At 42.8% G+C, this 20,263-nt stretch overlaps 1 protein-coding gene across 3 annotated transcripts in view; it reads left to right on the top strand.

The window, feature by feature from the left end:
- Positions 1 to 14,595, top strand: part of LOC124031657 (proline-rich transmembrane protein 3-like) — a 46,850-nt gene extending 32,255 nt beyond the window's left edge. For 2 of the 3 annotated variants that reach the window (XM_046343165.1, XM_046343166.1), the window contains exons 2-4: positions 671 to 1,582; positions 3,988 to 4,311; positions 10,052 to 14,595. In XM_046343165.1, coding sequence (XP_046199121.1) covers positions 754 to 1,582; positions 3,988 to 4,311; positions 10,052 to 12,078 — 3,180 coding nt within the window. In that variant the 5' untranslated portion in view covers positions 671 to 753 and the 3' untranslated portion in view covers positions 12,079 to 14,595. The other variant, XM_046343167.1, reaches the window with a different exon arrangement.
- The last annotated feature ends 5,668 nt before the right edge of the window (positions 14,596 to 20,263 follow it).

The raw sequence follows: 20,263 nt of genomic DNA, 5'->3' as shown, positions 1-20,263 counted from the left end.
ACAATATAAATGGGAATTAAACATGAAAAAAGTTTGACTCCATGTAGCCGATTACTGACAACTTCAGGAGAGTAATGCAGAATCAGGAGAATAGCTGGGTCAGTTTTTTTGGGGGGGGGGGGTGTTATCTGGTGCCCTCTTGAGGCATTTGTCTTATTTCATCAAACCGCAAACTTTAAGCATCAGACAAGCTCAATGCATATAGTTGATTTTATAAAAACACATACAGTATATATGGAATGTCAGGTGACTGTGCGGAGAGGATTGTCTATATATGGAAAAATACACGTTTAAAAATGTCCAGCAATCAATTCAGGTCAAAAGAACAGACGACTTTTGGTCGACAAAGATTATTTTTTAGTCGGGGACAGCCCAAAATGTTTTTCAATTAATCCCGTAAGGAATGGGTTGCCAACTGGAGATTGTTAAAAGAAATATGTTATTTCATTCATTCATTCATTTGTGTATGCTGCTTATGTGGTTTCATGTGTGGTCCCCGAGAGCTGTACGAAGTTAATGTGTAAAGGAAATGTGGAGAGGAAATCATGTGTGCTCTGCGGAAGTGACATTTTATTCCCCGCATCCAAAGGTCGTGGCGCGCATGTTATAATATTCACTCCTTTACTGAGTTAACCTCATCCATCATTCTCTGTTCTGTCTGTGTCTACAGAGCCCAGTATGAGGATGGTGTGACAGACGGATGGAAAGACAAATAGAGGGACTGTAGAAATCATTACCCTCAACAGCCAGACCATGGCCACTGCATCCATCCTCACCCTCCTCCTCCTCTCCTCTCTCCATCCCTCTTCTGGCCAGGTGATCGTCAGCTCCTCCTCCTCATCCTCCTCTCTTCCAGACCCTGTCATCACTCCATTCTTCAAACCCAGTCTGCCCTCCTCTCGTCCCAGAGGTCGGAGCGATGGGTCTGTCAGAGTGATCAACACGGATTGGCCCACAGAGGGAGGCGGTAGGGGGGAAGGGGGCTCTGACCTGGGACAGGGTGGGGGGGAAATGGGCACTCCCACAACACAGACTAGAACTATAGACCTCAGTCAATCCCATTCCCCCTCTCAGAAACTCAACATTGGGTCTGCCCAAAGCCAGTCCACTTCTGTTGAGGCTAGGACAGGTACTATGGTAACCCCAGAACCAAGTGGGGTTGCATCTGCAAAGGGACCAACCGCGCTCCCACCCACCAAATCCTCAGGTGCTGAGCCAGTGACATCAGGGAGCAGGGAATCTGATGGACCAATTGTACCAAAGGATGTAGATGATTGGCAGATGACTGGATCAGGAAGTGAATTTGTCCCTACAGTGATGGCTGTTGTGAAGAAAGAGTCACCGGTTGCCTTGACAACGTCAGATGAAATGGCACAGTTCCGGCCACAGGCTCAGACGGCTTTCAGCGGAGGGCCATCATCCAAGATGGCCGAAGCACAGATGACCCCGACGGTCAGCCCCACTGTCCAGCCCCGCCTATCTGCCCTGACAACAGCCAAAACAATCCTTTCCACACAGTCACCTGACATAAGATTGACAGTCGTCACTGTGGTGTCAACAGTCTGTGGAGGAGTAGTGACAGGTGAGTACCTAAAGATAAACTTACATGTACAGTACCAGTCAAAAGTTTATTTAGACTATTTTCTACGTTGTAGAATAACAGTGAAGACATCACAACTATGAAATAACACATATGGAGTCATGTAGTAACCAAAAAAGTGTTATATTTAAGATTCTTCAAAGTAGCCACCCTTTGCCTTGATGACAGCTTTGCACACTCTTGGCATTCTCTCAACCAGCTTCATGAGGAAGTCACCTGGAATGCACTTCAATTAACAGGTGTGCCTTGTTAAAAGTTAATTTGTAGAATTTCTTTCCATAATGCATTTGAGCCAATCAATTGTGTTGTGACAAGGTAGCTGTGGTATACAGAAGATAGCCCTATTTGGTAAAATACCAAGTCCATATTATGGCAATAACAGCCTAAATAAGAAAAGAGTAACAACAGGCCATCATTACTTTAAGACATAAAGGTTAGTCAATCTTGAAAATTTCAAGGACTTTGAAGTTTCTTCAAGTGCAGTCGCAAAAACCATCAAGCACTATGATAAAACTGGCTCTCATGAGGACCGCCACAGGAAAGGAAAACCCAGAGTTACCTCTGCTGCAGAGGATAAGGTCATTAGAGTTACCAGCCTCAGAACTCTGTTATTAACTGCATCTCAGATTGCATCCCCAATAAATGCTTCAGAGTTCCACTGACAGACACATCTCAACATCAACTGTTCAGAGGAGCCTGCATTAATTTCATGGTCAAATTGCTGCAAAGAAACCACTACTAAAGGACTGCAGTAAGAAAAAGGGACTTGCTTACGGCCAAGAAACACGAGCAAAGGACATTAGACCGGTGGAAATCTGTCCTTTGGTCTGATGAGTCCAAATGTGAGATTTTCGGTTCCAACCGCCGTGTCTTTGTAAGACGTAGAGTAGGTGAACGGATGATCTCTGCATGTATGGTTCCCACCATGAAGCATGAAGGAGGAGGTGTGATGGTGTGGGTTGCTTTGCTGGTGACACTGTCAGTGATTTATTTAGAATTCAAGGCACACTTAACCAGCATGGTTACCACAGCATTCTGCAGCGATATGCCATGCCATCTGGTTTGCGCTTAGTGGGACTATCATTGTTTTTCCAACAAGACACTGACCCAAAACACACCTCCAGGGTTATTTGACCAAGAAGGAGAGTGATGGAGTGTTTCATCAGATGACCAGATGACCTGTCCTCCACAATCACCTGACCTCAACCCAATTGTGTCATGTTTTGTCTTATATTGTCTTGTCATTTTGCTTTTCCCTCTGTTCGTTTTCCCCCTGCTGGTCTTTTTAGGTTCGTTCCCCTTTTTCTCTCTCCCTTCCTCTCTCTCTTCTCTCTATCGTTCCGTTCCTGCTCCCAGCTGTTCCTATTCCCCTAATCAATCATTTAGTCTTCCCACACCTGTTCCCTATCTTTTTCCCTGATTAGAGTCCCTATTTCTCCCCTTGTTTTCCGTTTCTGCCCTGTCGGATCCTTGTCTATTGTTCACCGTGCTGTGTCTGTGTATCGCCCTGTCGTGTCGTGTTTCCCTCAGATGCTGCGTGGTGAGCAGGTGTCTGAGTCTGCTACGTTCAAGTGCCTTCCCGAGGCAACCTGCAGTTCATGATCGAGTCTCCAGTCTGTTCTCGTCATTACGAGTGGAATTATGCTTTATGATTGTAGATTTACTTTACTGGATTAAAGACTCTGTTTTCGCCAAGTCGCTTTTGGGTCCTCATTCACCTGCATAACAAATTGAGATGGTTTGGGATGAGTTGGTCCACAGAATGAAGGAAAAGCAGCCAACAAGTGCTCAGCATATGTGGGTACTCCTTCAAGACTGTTGGAAAAGCATTCCTCATGAAGCTGGTTGAGAGAATGCCAAGAGTGTTCAAAGCTGTCATCAAGGCAAAGGGTGGCTACTTTGAAGAATCAAAAATATATTTTGGTCTTTTACCAAATAGGGCTATCTTCTTTATACCACCCCTACCTTGTGACAACACAACTGATTGGCTCAAATGCGTTAAGAAGGAAAGAAATTCCACAAAGGGTGGCTACGTTGAAGAATCTCAAATATAAAATATATTTTGATTTGTTTAACACTTTTTTGGTTACTACATGATTCCATAGTTGTGATGTCTTCACTATTACTCTACAATGTAGAATATAGTACAAATAAATAAAGAAAATCCTTGAATGAGACTGGTAGTGTAGTTTCAGAGGAATATGTTTTAACCTACAGTAGAAGTACTAGTGGAGTAGTAGACGTTCATCCATAACTGGAGCTTGAGTACTGTGTTATAATCTCTGAGTGGTTCTTTATCATGTTGTTAGAACTTGAGTAGTATTGGAGTGACATTTATGTAGTTGTCTGCAGAGGGGCTGCTTCATGTCTCTTGTGTCTTTCTTCAGGTAATATGACAGCTAACACTACTACAGCCCCAAACGGACCAATAGTAGGACAGACTTCCAATGTGACATCACCATCTCCCAGAGCAACCACTCCTGGCTCAACCAATCATCAGCCAAAGTCAGCGGCACCTCAGGGAACCACTCCCAGCTCAACCAATCAACAGCCAAGTACCACAGCACAAGGATCAACCACCACAACTAAAACCAATACGACGACAACAAAAGAAGAACCCAGAAATACTTCAATAAGCACAACCAATCAACCGACAAAGGCTACTGAACCAGGAAGAACTACCAGTACCACCAAACATTCGGCCAAGACAGGTAGAGAAAGTAGGCTTTTGGGTGTTGTAGTTCCCTGGGTGGAAAACAAAAGCCGCTTTGACTGGGCCTAAGTTTCCTTTTTATTTATGCAGCTGGAGTTTTTACTGGAAGTTCCTGGAAGAGGCTCAAAGGAGGGAAGAGGCAGAGACAAAGTAGGCGAGAGAGGGATGGAAAGTGGATGTGCTCAGTGTAGACTCAGGCAGGAAGGAGAGGAAGATGGACAGAGAGAAGAGCATAGAAACAATGTAGCACACTCTTAAAAGTAAATATGCCTCAAATTTTGCTCATTTCCTGTTTGAAGTCTAATCTTGGTTACACCTGTAGCATCAGTTCTGTGGCACTCACAGATAATATATTTGCAGTTTTGGAAACGTCAGTGTTTTCTTTCCATAGCTGTCAATTATATGCATAGTCGAGCATCTCTTCGTGACAAAATATCTGGTTTAAAACGGGAACGTTTTTTCATCCAAAAATGAAATACTGCCCCTAGTGTTCCAAGAGGTTAATGCAACCGCTGTGTTAGATTTCAAAAAAACTTTACGGAAAAAGCACACCATGCAATAATCTGAATACAGCGCTTAGACACAAAAACAAGCCATACAGATATCTGCCATGTTATGGAGTCAACAGAAGTCAGAATTAGCATTATAAATATTCACCTACCTTTGATCTTCATCAGAATGCACTCCCAGGAATCCAAGTTCCACAATAAATGTTTGATTTGTTCGATAATGTCCATCATTTATGTCCAAATACCTCTTTTTTTTGTTCACTCGTTTAGTACACAATCCAAACTCACGAGGCGCGGGAAAGTCCAAGCGAAAGTTCAGACGAAAAGTCCTATTACAGTTCGTAGAAACATATCAACCGAAGTATAGAATCAATCTTTAGGATGTTTTTATCATTAATCTTCAATAATGTTTCAACCAGAGATGTCCTTTGTCTGTAGAAATGCAATGGAACGCAGCTAATTCTCACGTGAGCGCATGTGATCAGCTTATGGCACTCTGCCAGACACCTGACACAATCAGCCCTCATTCCCCCCTCCTTAACATTAGAAGCCTCAAACAAGGTTCTAAAGACTGTTGACATCTAGTGGAAGCCTTAGGAAGTGCAATATGACCCCATAGACACTGTATATTTGATAGGCAATGAGTTGAATAACTACAAACCTCAGATTTCCCACTTCCTGGTTGGATTTTTTCTCAGGTTTTTGCCTGTCATATGAGTTCTGTTATACTCAGGCATCATTCAAACAGTTTTAGAAACTTCAGCGTGTTTTCTATCCAAATCTACTAATTATATGCATATTCTAGCATTTATGGCTGAGTAGCAAGCAGTTTACTCTGGGCACCTTTTTATCCAAGCTACTCATAACTGCCCCCCAGTCCCAAATAAGTTAAGAGAAGGGAGTTACACAAATGTGAGAGGTTGTGTGTGACCATTTGTGTGTGTGCTTTTTCCTTTTTCCCTATGTAGGTGCCTTGAATATTGTGTTTGATAGACTAGCGAGTGAGAATGTCTGTAGACCATCGCTGCGACTGTCAGTTTTCTTGTCGTACAGACATGAAAAAAGTCTCTGTGACTGTCGCAATGTCCGCAATGTTGTCATGGTTACCAGACAGCCACAGCAACCAGACCAAATCCTCCTGTAACAAGATGATGCAGGGGTTGTAAATTCTCAGATATAATTACTTACTTTTTTATTTCTTCACATTGTGGCAGTAAGGTGTTTTCTGTAAGCTCACCATTACCTTGTAAATAATAATATGGGTTTATTTTCCTGTAATAATAAACAAAAAGTAGTTGTCAGCTATACTCTGGTCATTATTTGAACTGGCTAGCCAGCTAGAATGAGCAAAAGCATTGTTTAGAAATAGCTTTTGGTTGCCTGGCTTGCTAGGTTGACATTTACTGAACTCATTTTTAAACGGATGGGTTCATTGATGTTGAAATAGAGAAAGTATGCTATTTGGAGACCTGGACTGCTGATATAATCATCTCGCTAGGACAATTGTCTACAGACATGTCGATAGACGGACTGTAAACCAGCCTTTAAACTTTTTTCATGTCTGTGCAACATGGAAACTGACAGTCGCAATCTAATTGGCTACAGACATGTTGTTAGACCACATATAAGCTGGCCTTTAGGACTCAAAGAGCTCTGAGTGTTCTGTTCACCATTTCTTTACTTCTCCGAGTGTGTGTGTGCGTTCTTGCGTGCGTCAGCTAGTGAGCACGCACGTGTGCATGTGTGTGTGTCTTTAGAGAAGGCTGGGAGAGACTGGTAGAATTTACGATTACAAATTGTCTGAGATTAAAGTTGAGCCAAACCCCATATATTTCTCGGACAGCATACAGTGCATTTGGAAAGTATTTAAACCTTTTTCTGCATTTTGTTACGTTACAGCCTTATTCAAAAATGGATTAAGTAAACATATTTCCACATCAAACTACACACAATATCCCATAATTACAACGTGAAAACAGGTTTTTAGAAATTTTAGCAAAGGTATTAAAAATAAAAACAGAAATACCTAATTTACATAACCATTCAGACCCTTTGCTATGAGATTTGAAATTGACCTCAGGTGCATCCTGTTTCCATTGATAATCCTTGAGGTGTTTCTACAACTTGATGAGGTGACCAAGAACCCAATGGTAACTCTGACAGAGCTCCAGAGTTCCTCTGTGTTGATGGAAGAACCTGTGGCAAACAAAATTCTTGGTCTGATGAAACCAATATTGAACTCTTTGGCCTGAATGCCAAGTGTCATGTCTGGAGGAAACCTGGCACCATCCCTACTGTGAAGCATGGTGGTGGCAGCATCATGCTGTGGGGATGTTTTTCAGCGACAGTGGCTGGGAGACTATTCAGGATTGAGGGAAAGATGAACGGAGTAAATTACAGAGAAATATTTGATGAAATACTGCTCCAGAACGCTCAGGACCACAGACTGGGGTAAAGGTTCACCTTCCAACAGGACAACGACCCTAAGCACACAGCCAAGACAACGCAGGAGTGGCATCGGGATAGGTTACTGAATATCCTTGAGTGGCCCAGCCAGAGCCCGGACTTGAACCCGATCGAACATCTCTGGAGAGACTTGAAAATAGTTGTGCAGCCACGCTCCCTATCCAACCTGACAGAGCTTGAGATGATCTGCAGAGAAGAATGGAAGATACTCCCCAAATATAGGTGTGCCAAGCTTGTAGCCTCATACCCAAGAAGACTCAAGGCTGTAATCGCTGTCAAAGGTGCTTCAACAAAGTACCGAGTAAAGTGTCTGAATACTTTGTTTTTCCTTTGTGATTATGGGGTATTGTGTGTAGCTTGATGAAGGATTTTTTAAAAACTTTTTTTAGAAAAGGCTGTAATGTAACAAAATGTGGAAAAAGTTAAGGGGTCTGAATACTTTCCAAATCCACTGTAAGTTGTGTTATGGTAGTCCACCCAGTCAGTGTTATCTTAGTGTTTAAGCTCTGGTGGTTGGAGGGGATGAATGGAATTGTGATTGGAGTGTTATTGGCTTTACCGGGCTTAACAGGATAAGGTGGAGCTCTCTGGGGAAATGATTTGCTTGTTTTACCTTGAACTGCAGATAGATCGTATGTGCGTTTTCATGTGTGAACACATGTACGTGCGTGTGTCAGAGAGAGAGCGAGAGAGTGTGTGAAGGGAGGGGGAACAGGCATATGTGATAGATATTGTGGCAGGTCTTTGATTAGTTTCAGTTTGTGTCATGTGCTTCATGCTCCATTCCCACAGATATATTATGTGCTATACAGGATTTTTTACAACAATTTTTATTGAACCATTATTTAACTAGGCAAGTCAGTTAAAAACAAATGCTTATTTCTAATAATGGCCTACCCTGGCCAAACCTTAACCCGGACGACGCTGGGCCAATTGTGCGCCGTCCATAACATTTTTATTTATTTATATCACAACGTGAAATGTGCGTCCATTCAGTCAGAACTTAAAGGGCAAATAAAGGTGTGTTGACTGTGTTAAAGGCACTAAACTGTCTTGTTTGCTGAATGAGCAAATGAAATAGGCAGTGGCATGGTGCATATTGCCATAGAAGCACAGCGACTATGCCTCAATGCAGTCGTGATCGTGGCTTAAACACTAAGATAACACTGACTGGGTGGCCATCTTGTGAGAGTGAATGTCATTCCAATTCATCTGTTCTTTTTTATTTATTCAAATCTGACTAACCCAGTGCACTGCTTGCTACAAATTCTACAGTGCCTTCAGAAAGTTTTCCTACTCCTTGACTTATTCGGTCACAGCCTGAATTCAAAATGGACTAAATAGATTTTCTTCTCACCCATGTACACACGATACCCCATAATGACAGTTTAAATGTTTTGAAAATTAAATAAAGAAATATCTCATTTACATAAGTATTCATAGCCCTGAATCAATTCGTTAGAATGACCTTTGGAAGCGATTGCACACCTGGATTGTACAATAATGGCACATGATTATCTAAATGCACATTAAATCTTTAAGCTCTGTCAAGTTGGTTGTTTTTCATTGCTAAACTGACATTTTCAAGTATTGCCATATACTTTCAAGCTGTTTTAAGTCAAAACTTTAACTAGGCCACTCAGGAACATTCAATGTCATCTTGGTAAGCAACAGTGTATATTTGGCCTTGTGTTATTGTCCTGCTGAAAGGTGAATCTGTCTCCCAATGTATGTTGGAAAGCAGACTTATCCAGGTTTTGCCTGTGATTAACTCTAATCTTTAACACATACTGTATGTACTTTAAGAAAGTAGTGTGCGCATCACACACACTTGCACATCAGATGCACACACACACAATATTTGCACATTATTAATTTAAAAAATATTCAAGCTCTGCCAAGTTGGTTGTTGATCATGGCTAGACAGCTATTTTCAAGTCCTGCCATATATTTTCAAGCCCATTTAAGTAAAAAATGTAACTTTTAAAACAATAATATGCAAATATTGTACAATCCAGGTGTGCAAAGCTCTTAGAGTTACCCAGAAAGACTAACAGTTGGAATTGCTGCCAAAAGCGATTGTATCATGTGTTGACTCGGGTGTAAATATTTCACGAAATTAGATATTTATGTATTTCATTTTCAATACATTTCCAAAAATGGATAAAAACATGCTCTTACTTTGTCACTTTGAATTCAGGCTGTAACACAGCAAAACATGGAATAAGTCAGGAGATATGAATACTTTCTGATTATGTCAAGGGATGATCTCATCAATTACACAATCTAGTAATAAGCAGTGAGCCCCTAACAGGGAGAGGAAGAAGTGGAGAGGAGGTGATAATAAGAGAGAGAGACTATTTACCATTTGGAATGTGTGTGAGGGCTGTTTGGGGTTGAAAGAGGTGAACTGTTTCACAATTACCCTTTGTGATTTTTGCCCTCATTGGAAAAGACTGTTGACAAAGTTGAAATATTGAGTGTTGTGTGTCCTTTGGCCTGGTAGGAGAAAAGGTCAAGATATTCAACTCCCTGTGGGTTATTTGTTGCCTTGTGGAGGAGAACCTGCTGTGCTTTCAATACACTCTTCTCATAGGAAATTAGCCCCCTCTAGTGGGGTAGATGGTCCACTGTATGTGTCCACTTGTTTTAGCTGGGTTCTACTCTATTAAAGAATGTATTTGAGTATTATTGTCAATCATAACAATCATATTTTGGTACAGTTCAATATGATGAATTAACAATTTCTCTCTCTGCCTCCAGGGATGACCCCTCTCCACATCACCCCTACTCTACATATTGTCAGAGGGCGGTACATCCCCAAAAATGACCCCCGCCCAGTTCAGAGGAACCACACTATCCCTGTGGGCCGCCCTCACCTCCACCCATTCTCCTCTCCCTCCTCCACTCTCAGCTCCTTAACTTCCCCCAACGGCACCTCTCTCCTGTGGGATGACCTGAGAAGGACGCTGGGCTTCGCCTGGGGCCTCCATGTCTACGGCTCGGCTGTCCTCTTCCTGCTCTTCCTGGCTGGAGCGACCCTGGCTCTGGTTCTATCCCCTAGCATGCACTGCCCTCACCGTGGTGCGCTGGTCCTGGCCAACACCCTCCTCCTCCTGGCGGGCGCAGCCAGGGCAGCTATGTGCCTGATTGACCCATACGGAACAAGGAAGATTCTTCCACGGCCTAAATTAACTGCTCTTTATAACCTCCCTCTGCCGTTACTGGTGTGGGCTCAGGCTGCACTGGTGCTGCTCGCCATGAAGGGGGCAGGTGTGAGTCTGCTGCCATCTGCTCTGGAGCGCCCTCCTCTGGTGGCTGTGTTGGCTGTATTACAGTGCACCCTGCTGCTGGCTGCTGACCTGCTCTCCCCAGCCCTGTCCCCAGCCGTGCCTGTCACCCTGCAATCTCTATCTCTCTGCTGGGGCCTGGCACTCTGCCTGGGCTTCCTGTGCTATGTCTTCCCCAACCTCCACCACCTGCCAACCCAGCCACCTGTCCTAGAGGAGGGGAGAGCAGTTAAAGCTTGGCCAGGGGGTAGGAGGGCAGGGTCGGTGGTGGGTCGTGTGCTGGTGTTGTCTGCCCTCCTAGGGGCATTGTGCTGTGGGCTCCATGTCCACGCCACCATGTGGCTCTACGGGATTTTGGGGGACTGGAGGCGCTTCTGCTGGGACTGGTGGCTGGTGCACTTCTGGGCCCGGCTTTTGGAGCTGGCCTGGGCCTTTTCTCTCATTCTCTTGGGCTCCTGGGTGTTCTGGAGGCCCCAGAGGGCCCAAGGGAGAGGAGAGGAGGGAGCAGTGGAGAGCAGGGGGCGAGGAGATCTCCCCTCACCTGGACAGTCATCTGGGTCGACTCATAAACACACCTGCTGGGCCAAGATAGTCCAGAGCCTGACGGGGAAGCCCTGTGGGAAGTCAGAGAGTAACGGAGTGGGAGGGATAGGAGTAAGAGGGGGCGGGGCGGTGGAGCTGCCTAATAACTGGGCAGGGCAGGAGCGCTCAGGGGCTGACATTAGCAAGAGTCTGATCAGAAACCAGAACCGTGAGGCTCCACCATCACACCCCTGTGGCGTCAAGGACAGCAACCGTGGACGTAACCAGAGGGGCAGGTCTGCAGAAAATGGGGTGTCGGATAGGTCCACAGGATCTCTGTTGCAGGCGTTAGGCCACCCCCCACTGCACTTGCTTAGCGGCAGCCTGGAGCAGGAGAAGGAGTCAGTGGTGTCTCTGTATGAGTTTGACTTTCGACCCCCCTCCCCCATCGACCTGAGCCGCAGCATTGATGAGGCCCTGCACCAAAAGCACCTCCTCCATGGGGGCAGCCTGTTTCAGCCCCTGTGCGCCCCCTCACCCACTCCCTTCCCAGGCTCAGCTGTCAGTCAGGGAGGCCCCTGGCTCCGCAGGAACACCGACCCACAGATCTCTGACAGCAGTGAAGATCGCTTAGCCTGTACAGATTCCTCCGTGCCACTTGGCAGTGTGCTCAGCAGTGTTCCAAACAGGCAGGTCACTGCTCCCTCCACGCCCTCTCACCAAGGGCACTGCTGGGCCGGGGACGGGGGAACCAGTGTCCCCTCCTCAGTTTCCTGTCCCATCTCCCTGCACCCCTCCAGAACCTCCAAGGGGCATCTTGGGGATGAGGGGGAAGTCGACACAAGGCTGTTCCTCACCCCAGACACTAAGACCCAGAGGGGGAGGGTAAAGAGGGAGGGAGCGGGAGGGAAGAGTTACCTTGTGGTCAGCAGGCAGGATGACTTAGCCAGCATCAGCAGTGAGATTATTGACCTCTGAACCCATAACTCTAACCCAGGACATCAGGACCAGTGACCAAGCCCCAAGCAAAACCATCAAAAAACAAACTTACATAAAGTTATTACCTAAGTGTTAAGTTCTTAAGTCTATCTAGTCAACTAGACTTTATCATAAACATTGACTTAACTACATGAGGAATGTTACGTGAATCATGGACAGAGGACCTATTTTGAGAAGATGAGGAAAAATACATAAAAGCATTCATTTCCCCTGAGTAAAAACAGATGTCCTATATGGGACATTATCCAGTGTTTGCTCTAAATGTGAGTGGTCCAAATGTATTTATGGCACAGGTGTGGCTAACCTGACTCAGATTATTATGTGAACAACAGAACACACACACAAACACACGCCTACAGATACACACCTGTGTCCATTTGATTAACTTGCTGCATTTCAAGCATCACATACATCAGCACATACTGTACATTCATTAAGGTGGTACTGAGCGAACAGAAGAATGGGTTGATACAGGATTCATATTGGTGACTACCCAGGGATTCCTTAAAATATTTATTGGTCATCTCTCTACCATTCCCTCTGTGAATCTGTTGCCAGCCATGTATGTTCAATATGAACGCCGTGGGTCCTTCCTTTCTGAAAGCCCCTGTTAAAAATGCATTTATATGAATTTATTCACTTTGTTCGCTTTGATAGTATTAATTTGCTGTCCTTGATATTTGAACTTGATGCATACGTTCATGTGTTTTTAAGAGTTGTGCCATACACATTGATCACATTGGTGGTTGATTTCAAGTTATGCTTAAAAATACATTAATAACACATTACCTGACTGACAACAGTGGTCTTTTTCCATATTTCCTCTCGCAGGAAGTTCGTGTAGCAGTCCACACGCATAGGATTGCTGGTAATCGGCTCATAATTGAGTTGCTGTTTCAGTAGTTTGCCTTGTATGTAAATGTGATGTTTATTAGGAAAAACAAATGAACTGACACGCAGAAAGAATGTGCATTATCCTGTGAAACTGTGGCTGATGCCCGGAGCTGAAGCTAAAATAGTTCCTGCTAAAACCAGACATTTTAGTTTGAAAATGATGCTGATACATTTCACCTGCTGATAGTGTGTGGTACATTCTATCACGGACTGTCAAAGCCTATGACTGCATTTTGTAACACTCAATATAACTGACATCAGTATATAAACATACCCACAATATTTTATCAGTTGCAGCATATCAATGCACACCGTGAACTTTCCGTATTTTTTTTAGCTATGCTCCTTGCTCCATACAGCTAAGCAGCTATATTTCATTATACTTGCCTACTGTACTATGAACTACAACACTTCTGTACTGTAGTACGCTACAGCCTAGACATGAGCACTCTAGGCAGAAGTATTTTTACTACTCAAGAGGAAAATATCATACAAGTATATTATGTAGCGTAAGAAAGTATGGTATGTTATTTTTGGATCTTTGTAAATAAAGGTGCACTTCAAAAATGATCAAAATGTATTTACTGTGAAGACAATCTGAAGTGGTCTTATCTGCCAAGAGAGTGATGACTGGTCATGGCTTATGGAGGAATATTGGGAACAGTGACTGTCCAGCCCTAATTTCTGATATGCAGGGCTCCGTTCAGGATAGAAGTGTTGAAATAAGTTTCACAATAAACAATACCAGGGATTGCAGTAGACGTTAGCATTTCATTTTTAGGGGTTAAATGGCAGTGGCACGCTCTAATTTGGAGCTGTGTCCATTTTAAAATGATACTGAACAAAGCCCAGGAGTCGACCCTCAGTCCCATATCTCCTCGAGACCTGGTTTGAGCAAAATAGGCACAAAATGGGAGAAGATATTTTGAAACGGAGTAAAATGGGGAGGTACTAGATCACCTCCAATAAGAAACCCTCTTTAAAAAAAAAAAATGTTATCCTTCCAAACGTGTCATACCGAACACGGCCTGGGTCCCTGTGCGACAGGATCAGCTGTTTTCTGCCTCTTTCAGGGTCATTGCAGTCTCTCCCTGTGACGTGAAATGATTGACTTGTTTAATATTTACAGTACAGTACAATGGGGTGGTGCTGTTGTCCACATTCCAATGACCCCATCTGATTTCAGTATACTTTGCTGTTTCTCCATTCACTTTCAGCTTGAGGTACTGTAGAAATCATCCTTATAACTACACGTTTAGGATCAGATCACCCTACCTCCAATTCTAACCTTAACCATTTGGATGGATGACGAATATCTGACCCTCTACCCGTGATCTGGGACAACTTCTGCCTTCTCCTTCATTGCATTATGGGGTTGGGTTAGAAGGACATTCAGTAGTGATTGGCAGTTGTGGGGATGTTTGTGCCATAGTACAGGAAACCAATCAGTCCTCCTCTGTGAACAGTCACCACAGTGCAGAAGTAGAGATTTTCCAACATATTCATTTAATTCATTTGCTAGTTGACTGTTTCTACATAAAGTTGTATTATATTGTGTTGAGGCATCTTATCTGGTTTCAAATAAATATGAGAAATATTTTAAAATAATCTGAAATAATGTGTTATTACTTAGACAGTGTGTCTTTGCTGCCAATACTTACAGTATTATGTGTTATTACACTTGTAGTACAGGTCTTAAAAATTTCACAGCATGTAAATTGCTTTAGATAATGAAGGCAGTCCTATATTAATATACAGCTCATTCATTTACTCGTTTATTATCTCGTTCACTTAATCTTTCCATCCATGAATCTTTTTAGGAAGTTGTTCTTGTATACTTGGCATTACGGGCCACATGAGTGTGTGAGAGAGAGAGGTATATAACAGAGAAACATAGAGGACAAGCATAAATGTACGCAGACGGTACCCTGGAGTTCTGCTCCCAGATGGACTTGGGCAGCAACTGGACTGGGAGGTGAGTCTTGAGGTGAGGAGAGGTGGTTAACTTGTCCAGAACCTCCACCCCCAGGACAAACAGTAGAGTAATAAAGTAGCTGTTTGATGGTCATAAACAACATCACCAATCCCTCTCTTGATTTTAAACATGTTTTTACATATCCATTTTTTTACAGTGAAATTACAAAATGGCAGAAGTAAATGTTGAAGTTTTCCAATTCTCTATTATAAACTGACGGGAAAAGTGGAATGTGCATCTTCAGGAAAGGAACTTGGATGTCAGAAGCTCAGGGGCTGTCCGACCAAAGTACAGCAGGTCTAGAATGTAGGAGACCAACGTGGTTCCTAAGAAGGATAAAGAGAGGATGGATACACAGTCATTCACGAACCCAAACACTGTCTTTAATGAAACATCAACATCAGACATAGAGAATGTAATCCTGTCAGTGAAGTAGTTGGTCATAGAGACTATGGAAGTCAAAGAGTTTTGGTTTAAGTTGGCAGCCCAATCTGTAAAAATGAGAAATGTAGGTTATTTTCTCCAGAACCAAAACAATAGGGTGTTTAGGATGTGAGGTTTAGTCCTTGTGAAGTTTTTTTAACACGGTTGACAACTCCATTGTGTCCTCCTCCCAGAGCGCTAAGAACCTTGGTGTGATCCTGGACAACACCCTGTCGTTCTCAACTAACATCAAGGCGGTGGCCCGTTCCTGTAGGTTCATGCTCTACAACATCCGCAGAGTACGACACTGCCTCACACAGGAAGCGGCGCAGGTCCTAATCCAGGCACTTGTCATCTCCCGTCTGGATTACTGCAACTCGCTGTTGGCTGGGCTCCCTGCCTGTGCCATTAAACCCCTACAACTCATCCAGAACGCCGCAGCCCGTCTGGTGTTCAACCTTCCCAAGTTCTCTCACGTCACCCCGCTCCTCCGCTCTCTCCACTGGCTTCCAGTTGAAGCTCGCATCCGCTACAAGACCATGGTGCTTGCCTACGGAACTGTGAGGGGAACGGCAACTCAGTACCTCCAGGCTCTGATCAGGCCCTACACCCAAACAAGGGCACTGCGTTCATCCACCTCTGGCCTGCTCGCCTCCCTACCACTGAGGAAGTACAGTTCCCGCTCAGCCCAGTCAAAACTGTTCGCTGCTCTGGCCCCCCCAATGGTGGAACAAACTCCCTCACGACGCCAGGACAGCGGAGTCAATCACCACCTTCCGGAGACACCTGAAACCCCACCTCTTTAAGGAATACCTAGGATAGGATCAAGTAATCCTTCTCACCCCCCCCCCCCTTAAAATATTTAGATGCACTATTGTAAAGTGGCTGTTCCACTGGATGTCATAAGGTGAATGCACCAATTTGTAAGTTGCTCTGGATAAGAGCGTCTGCTAAATGACTTAAATGTAAATGTTAAATGTAAGTGATAAATTACACTGTATCGATAAACCCAGTCACTACAAAGATACCGGTGTCCCTCCTAACTCAGTTGCCGGAGAGGAAGGAAACCGCTCAGGGATTTCACCATGAGGCAAAATGGTGAATTTAAAAAAAGTTAGAATTTAATGGTTGTGATAGGAGAAAATGGAGGATGATGAACAACATTGTAGTTACTCCACAATACTAATCTAACTGACAGAGTGAAAAGAAGGAAGCATGTACAGAATACAAATATTCCAAAACATGCATCATGTTTGCAATAAGGTACTAAAGTAAAACTGCAAAAAATAAATAGTACCTGCAAAACAACAACGTCAAGAGTGAAGATGCGACTCCAGGATGCTGAACTTCTAGGCAGAGTTGCAAAGAAAAAGCCATATCTCAGACTGGCCAATAAAAAGAAAAGATTAAGATGGGCAAAATAACACAGACACTGGACAGAGGAACTCTGCCTAGACGGCCAGCATCCCGGAGTCGCCTTTTCACTATTGACGTTGAGACTGGTGTTTTGCTGGTATTATTTAATTAAGTTGCCAGTTGAGGACTTGTGAGGCGTCTGTTTCTCAAACTAGACACTCATGTACTTGTCCTCTTGATCAGTTGTGCACCGGAGCCTCCCACTCCTCTTTATATTCTGGTTAGGGCCAGTTTGCGCTGTTCTGTGAAGGGAGTAGTATAGAGCGTTGTATGAGATCTTTAGTTTCTTGGCAATTTCTCACATGGAATACCTTAATTTCTCAGAACAACAATAGACTGACACGTTTCAGAAGAAAGGGTTTTGTTTCTGGCCATTTTGATCTTGTAATCAAACCAATAAACTTGGATTAGCTAACACAACATGCCATTGGAACACAAAAGTGATGGTTGCTGATAATAGGCATCTCTGGAACATTTTCCTAGTTGTTCAAATAATCTGCCGTTTCCAGCTACAATAGTCATTTACAAAATTAACAATGTCTACACTGTATTTCTGATCAATTTGATGTTATTTTAATGGGCAAAATAAATAATTTTCTTTCAAAAACAAGGACATTTCTATGTGACCTAAACATTTGAATGGTAGTGTATATATATTTTTTAAGAATAATGTGCAATATCTTACAATACAGGGCTGGTGTCCAAACACTTAAAAGACACACCCTATCCCCTCAGCCCTCAAATTAAGTGGACACTTTTGACGACGTATCATGACGGGGCAAGGGGCGAGGGAGGAAGGAATGATTTTTAAAATGGACCACCCTTGGCCAGAAATTCGTCACTAGTTCAATGCAATTCAAGGGGCTTTATTGGCATGGGAAACATATAACATTGCCAAAGCAAGTGAAGTAGATAAAAATTAACAGCAAACACTACACTCACAGAAGTTCCAAAATAATAAAGACATTTCAAGTGTCATATTATGTGTTGTAACAATGTGCTAATGGTTAAAGTACAAAAGGGAAAATAAATAAACATAAATATGGGTTGCATTTACAATGGAGTTTGTTCTTCACTGGCTGCCCTTTTCTTATGGCCACAGGTCACAAATCTTGCTGCTTTGATGGAACACTGTGGTATTTAACCCAGTAGATATGGGAGTTTATCAAAATTGGGTTTGTTTTCGAATTCTTTGTGGATCTGTGTAATCTGAGGGAAATATGTGTCTCTAATAGGGTGTCGTGTCTTTACTATTATTAAACTGAAGACTTTGTTTTTATCAAAGATTCTCTGTAATTAGTTACTCGATTAAACTGAATAATCATTTAACTGTAATTAAGTAGGAAGTTGGGGCACCAAGGAAAGTATTCAGATTACAAAGTTATAATTTCCCAATATAACCTTTCAGATATTTTCATATCTGATCAATAGTCTTCTGATTAATGATTTATACATTTTACCTCACGTTAGTCTCATTCCAAACGTCGTAAATTGTTGGTTATCTGCACGAATCCAGTCTTCACTATGAGTCATCCATACATAAATTGTCTTAAATCATTAATTTATTACTAACTAAGTAATTCACAGAAATGCATAAACAAACAGTAAATATGGTTACATGAAATGAAAGAATGTGCCCTAGTGGGCTGAACCGGCATGGCAGCTTGTTAGACAAATGGGCAATGGGGGGTCGACTAAGAAGTTCCTACAGAGTTAATTATAACAATTGAAATGCTAATCCCTTACACATGAACTCTCACTCATTCGGGAACAATTGCAATCAATATATATATTTACGCTCAGTGTGTCGTCTTGATCGCCGGTGAAAGTATTTCTATTGTAGAATTGTCCATCTCTCCCTCTCTCTCTCGGTCTTGGTTAGAGGGGATAGTTCAAACTGACATTCGTTATAGAATGGATGCTTCGGCGGTTGTCGTTCTTCGTGTTCAATGATGCCGAATCCCTAGCTGCAGACTAGTAATTAGTATCAAAAACTTGTTCTCATTCTGTCGGTATCGATAGTCTAAGAGTTTACCACGTGGTATGGTTAAAAATATTCAGCAATGGTCTACACATTTAGCCCTCTCGTAATTGAGGTAAGCTTGGTCTACAACCTTTAGTCCCCTTCCTAATGGAGAAAAACATGGTCTGGTGATAATTTCTCAAAGTTGGGTTTTATTCAGACTGGCAGAAGAGGGCTGTTCCAGGATGTCTGACCCTAACTGGGCTCAGGGGCGGTCCTCTGATTTAGTTCAAATCAAAAGGGAATTGTATTTTTCTTCATTAAACAGTCCATACTCATATTATACCATTATACAAACAGTATCATCCTTACTCATTCATCTTATACAACAATTAGACGTAAACCTCATATCTGAGGCTGTTACATAAACAGTGTTATGGTAATGTGGCCATACCATCCCCCATGAGCTTCCCAAGTTGTGACAAACGCACCAGTTCGTAGCTGGATTCTTCACCGATCTTTTACACTTACTCTGGAACATGACATTTGTTCGTACCTCACGTTCTGTGAGGTGGAAGGATTTCCTTTGTCCTCTGTGAAAGTTTACCTCTCCATAAATGTGTGTCCATGAGGCAAGGTTTTCCTTAGGAATTTACGACCTCACTCTGCCCACAGGAGTCTGGTTGTAGAAGCAGAGAGCGGGGGATGGTGCTCGCTGTACTCAAAGAGGGCAACGTCATGACAAGGGTTGCAAAGGGTCGGAAACTTTCCATGGGATGTTAAGACTGGGAATCTTGGAATTTTGCTTAAATTCATCAAAAAGTTAGCTTATAACAGTGAAACGTTTTTTGTGGGATACACATAAGTTAATTCTAGGTCTTGTGGCATATTTTGATTAAACTTTCCCCAATTCAATGGAATTGCAACTCAATGCAATGGAATTTTACAGCTGATTCTCAAGATCCTGCACACCAATGAGAAGCTATTGGGCCCACACTACTACACTGTCTGAGCCAAGGACAACATGCTTTCTGGTAAGTTTTGATTACAATACTGGGTGGGTTGAATATATTTTATATGACATATATGATGTTTGTTAACTAGTAAATAGTAGCCTACAGCAAAGTGTGTTTAAATCATTTACTTGTTAATTTCCAAAAGTTACTTTTTTCTACCATGTGGGTTTTAGCTTGCTTGAGCCTGCTAACTGAGTGTTAATTCACCTGTTTCCATACATGTTTCATTTTAAAGCATTTATCTCACAAAGGAGTTGTTTAATTTAACTGGTTAACTATTTATCTGTATATGGATTTGTATTTGCTTGTTTTTTTAACTAATTTTTTCCTAATCTTGACGGGAAAATGCCATGGGCACTACCTGATGTGTGGAGACATTTCACTGCAGCTAATGTAGAAGGGAAAAGCTGTGTACATTTGCAAATACTGTGCCAAATCATATGTGAAGACTGCAACAAAGATGCAGAATCATCTGGC

The sequence above is a fragment of the Oncorhynchus gorbuscha genome, linkage group LG03 (assembly GCF_021184085.1).
Source record: "Oncorhynchus gorbuscha isolate QuinsamMale2020 ecotype Even-year linkage group LG03, OgorEven_v1.0, whole genome shotgun sequence".
Taxonomy (NCBI): Eukaryota; Metazoa; Chordata; class Actinopteri; order Salmoniformes; family Salmonidae; genus Oncorhynchus; species Oncorhynchus gorbuscha.
This window is presented reverse-complemented; position numbering and strand designations above follow the sequence as displayed.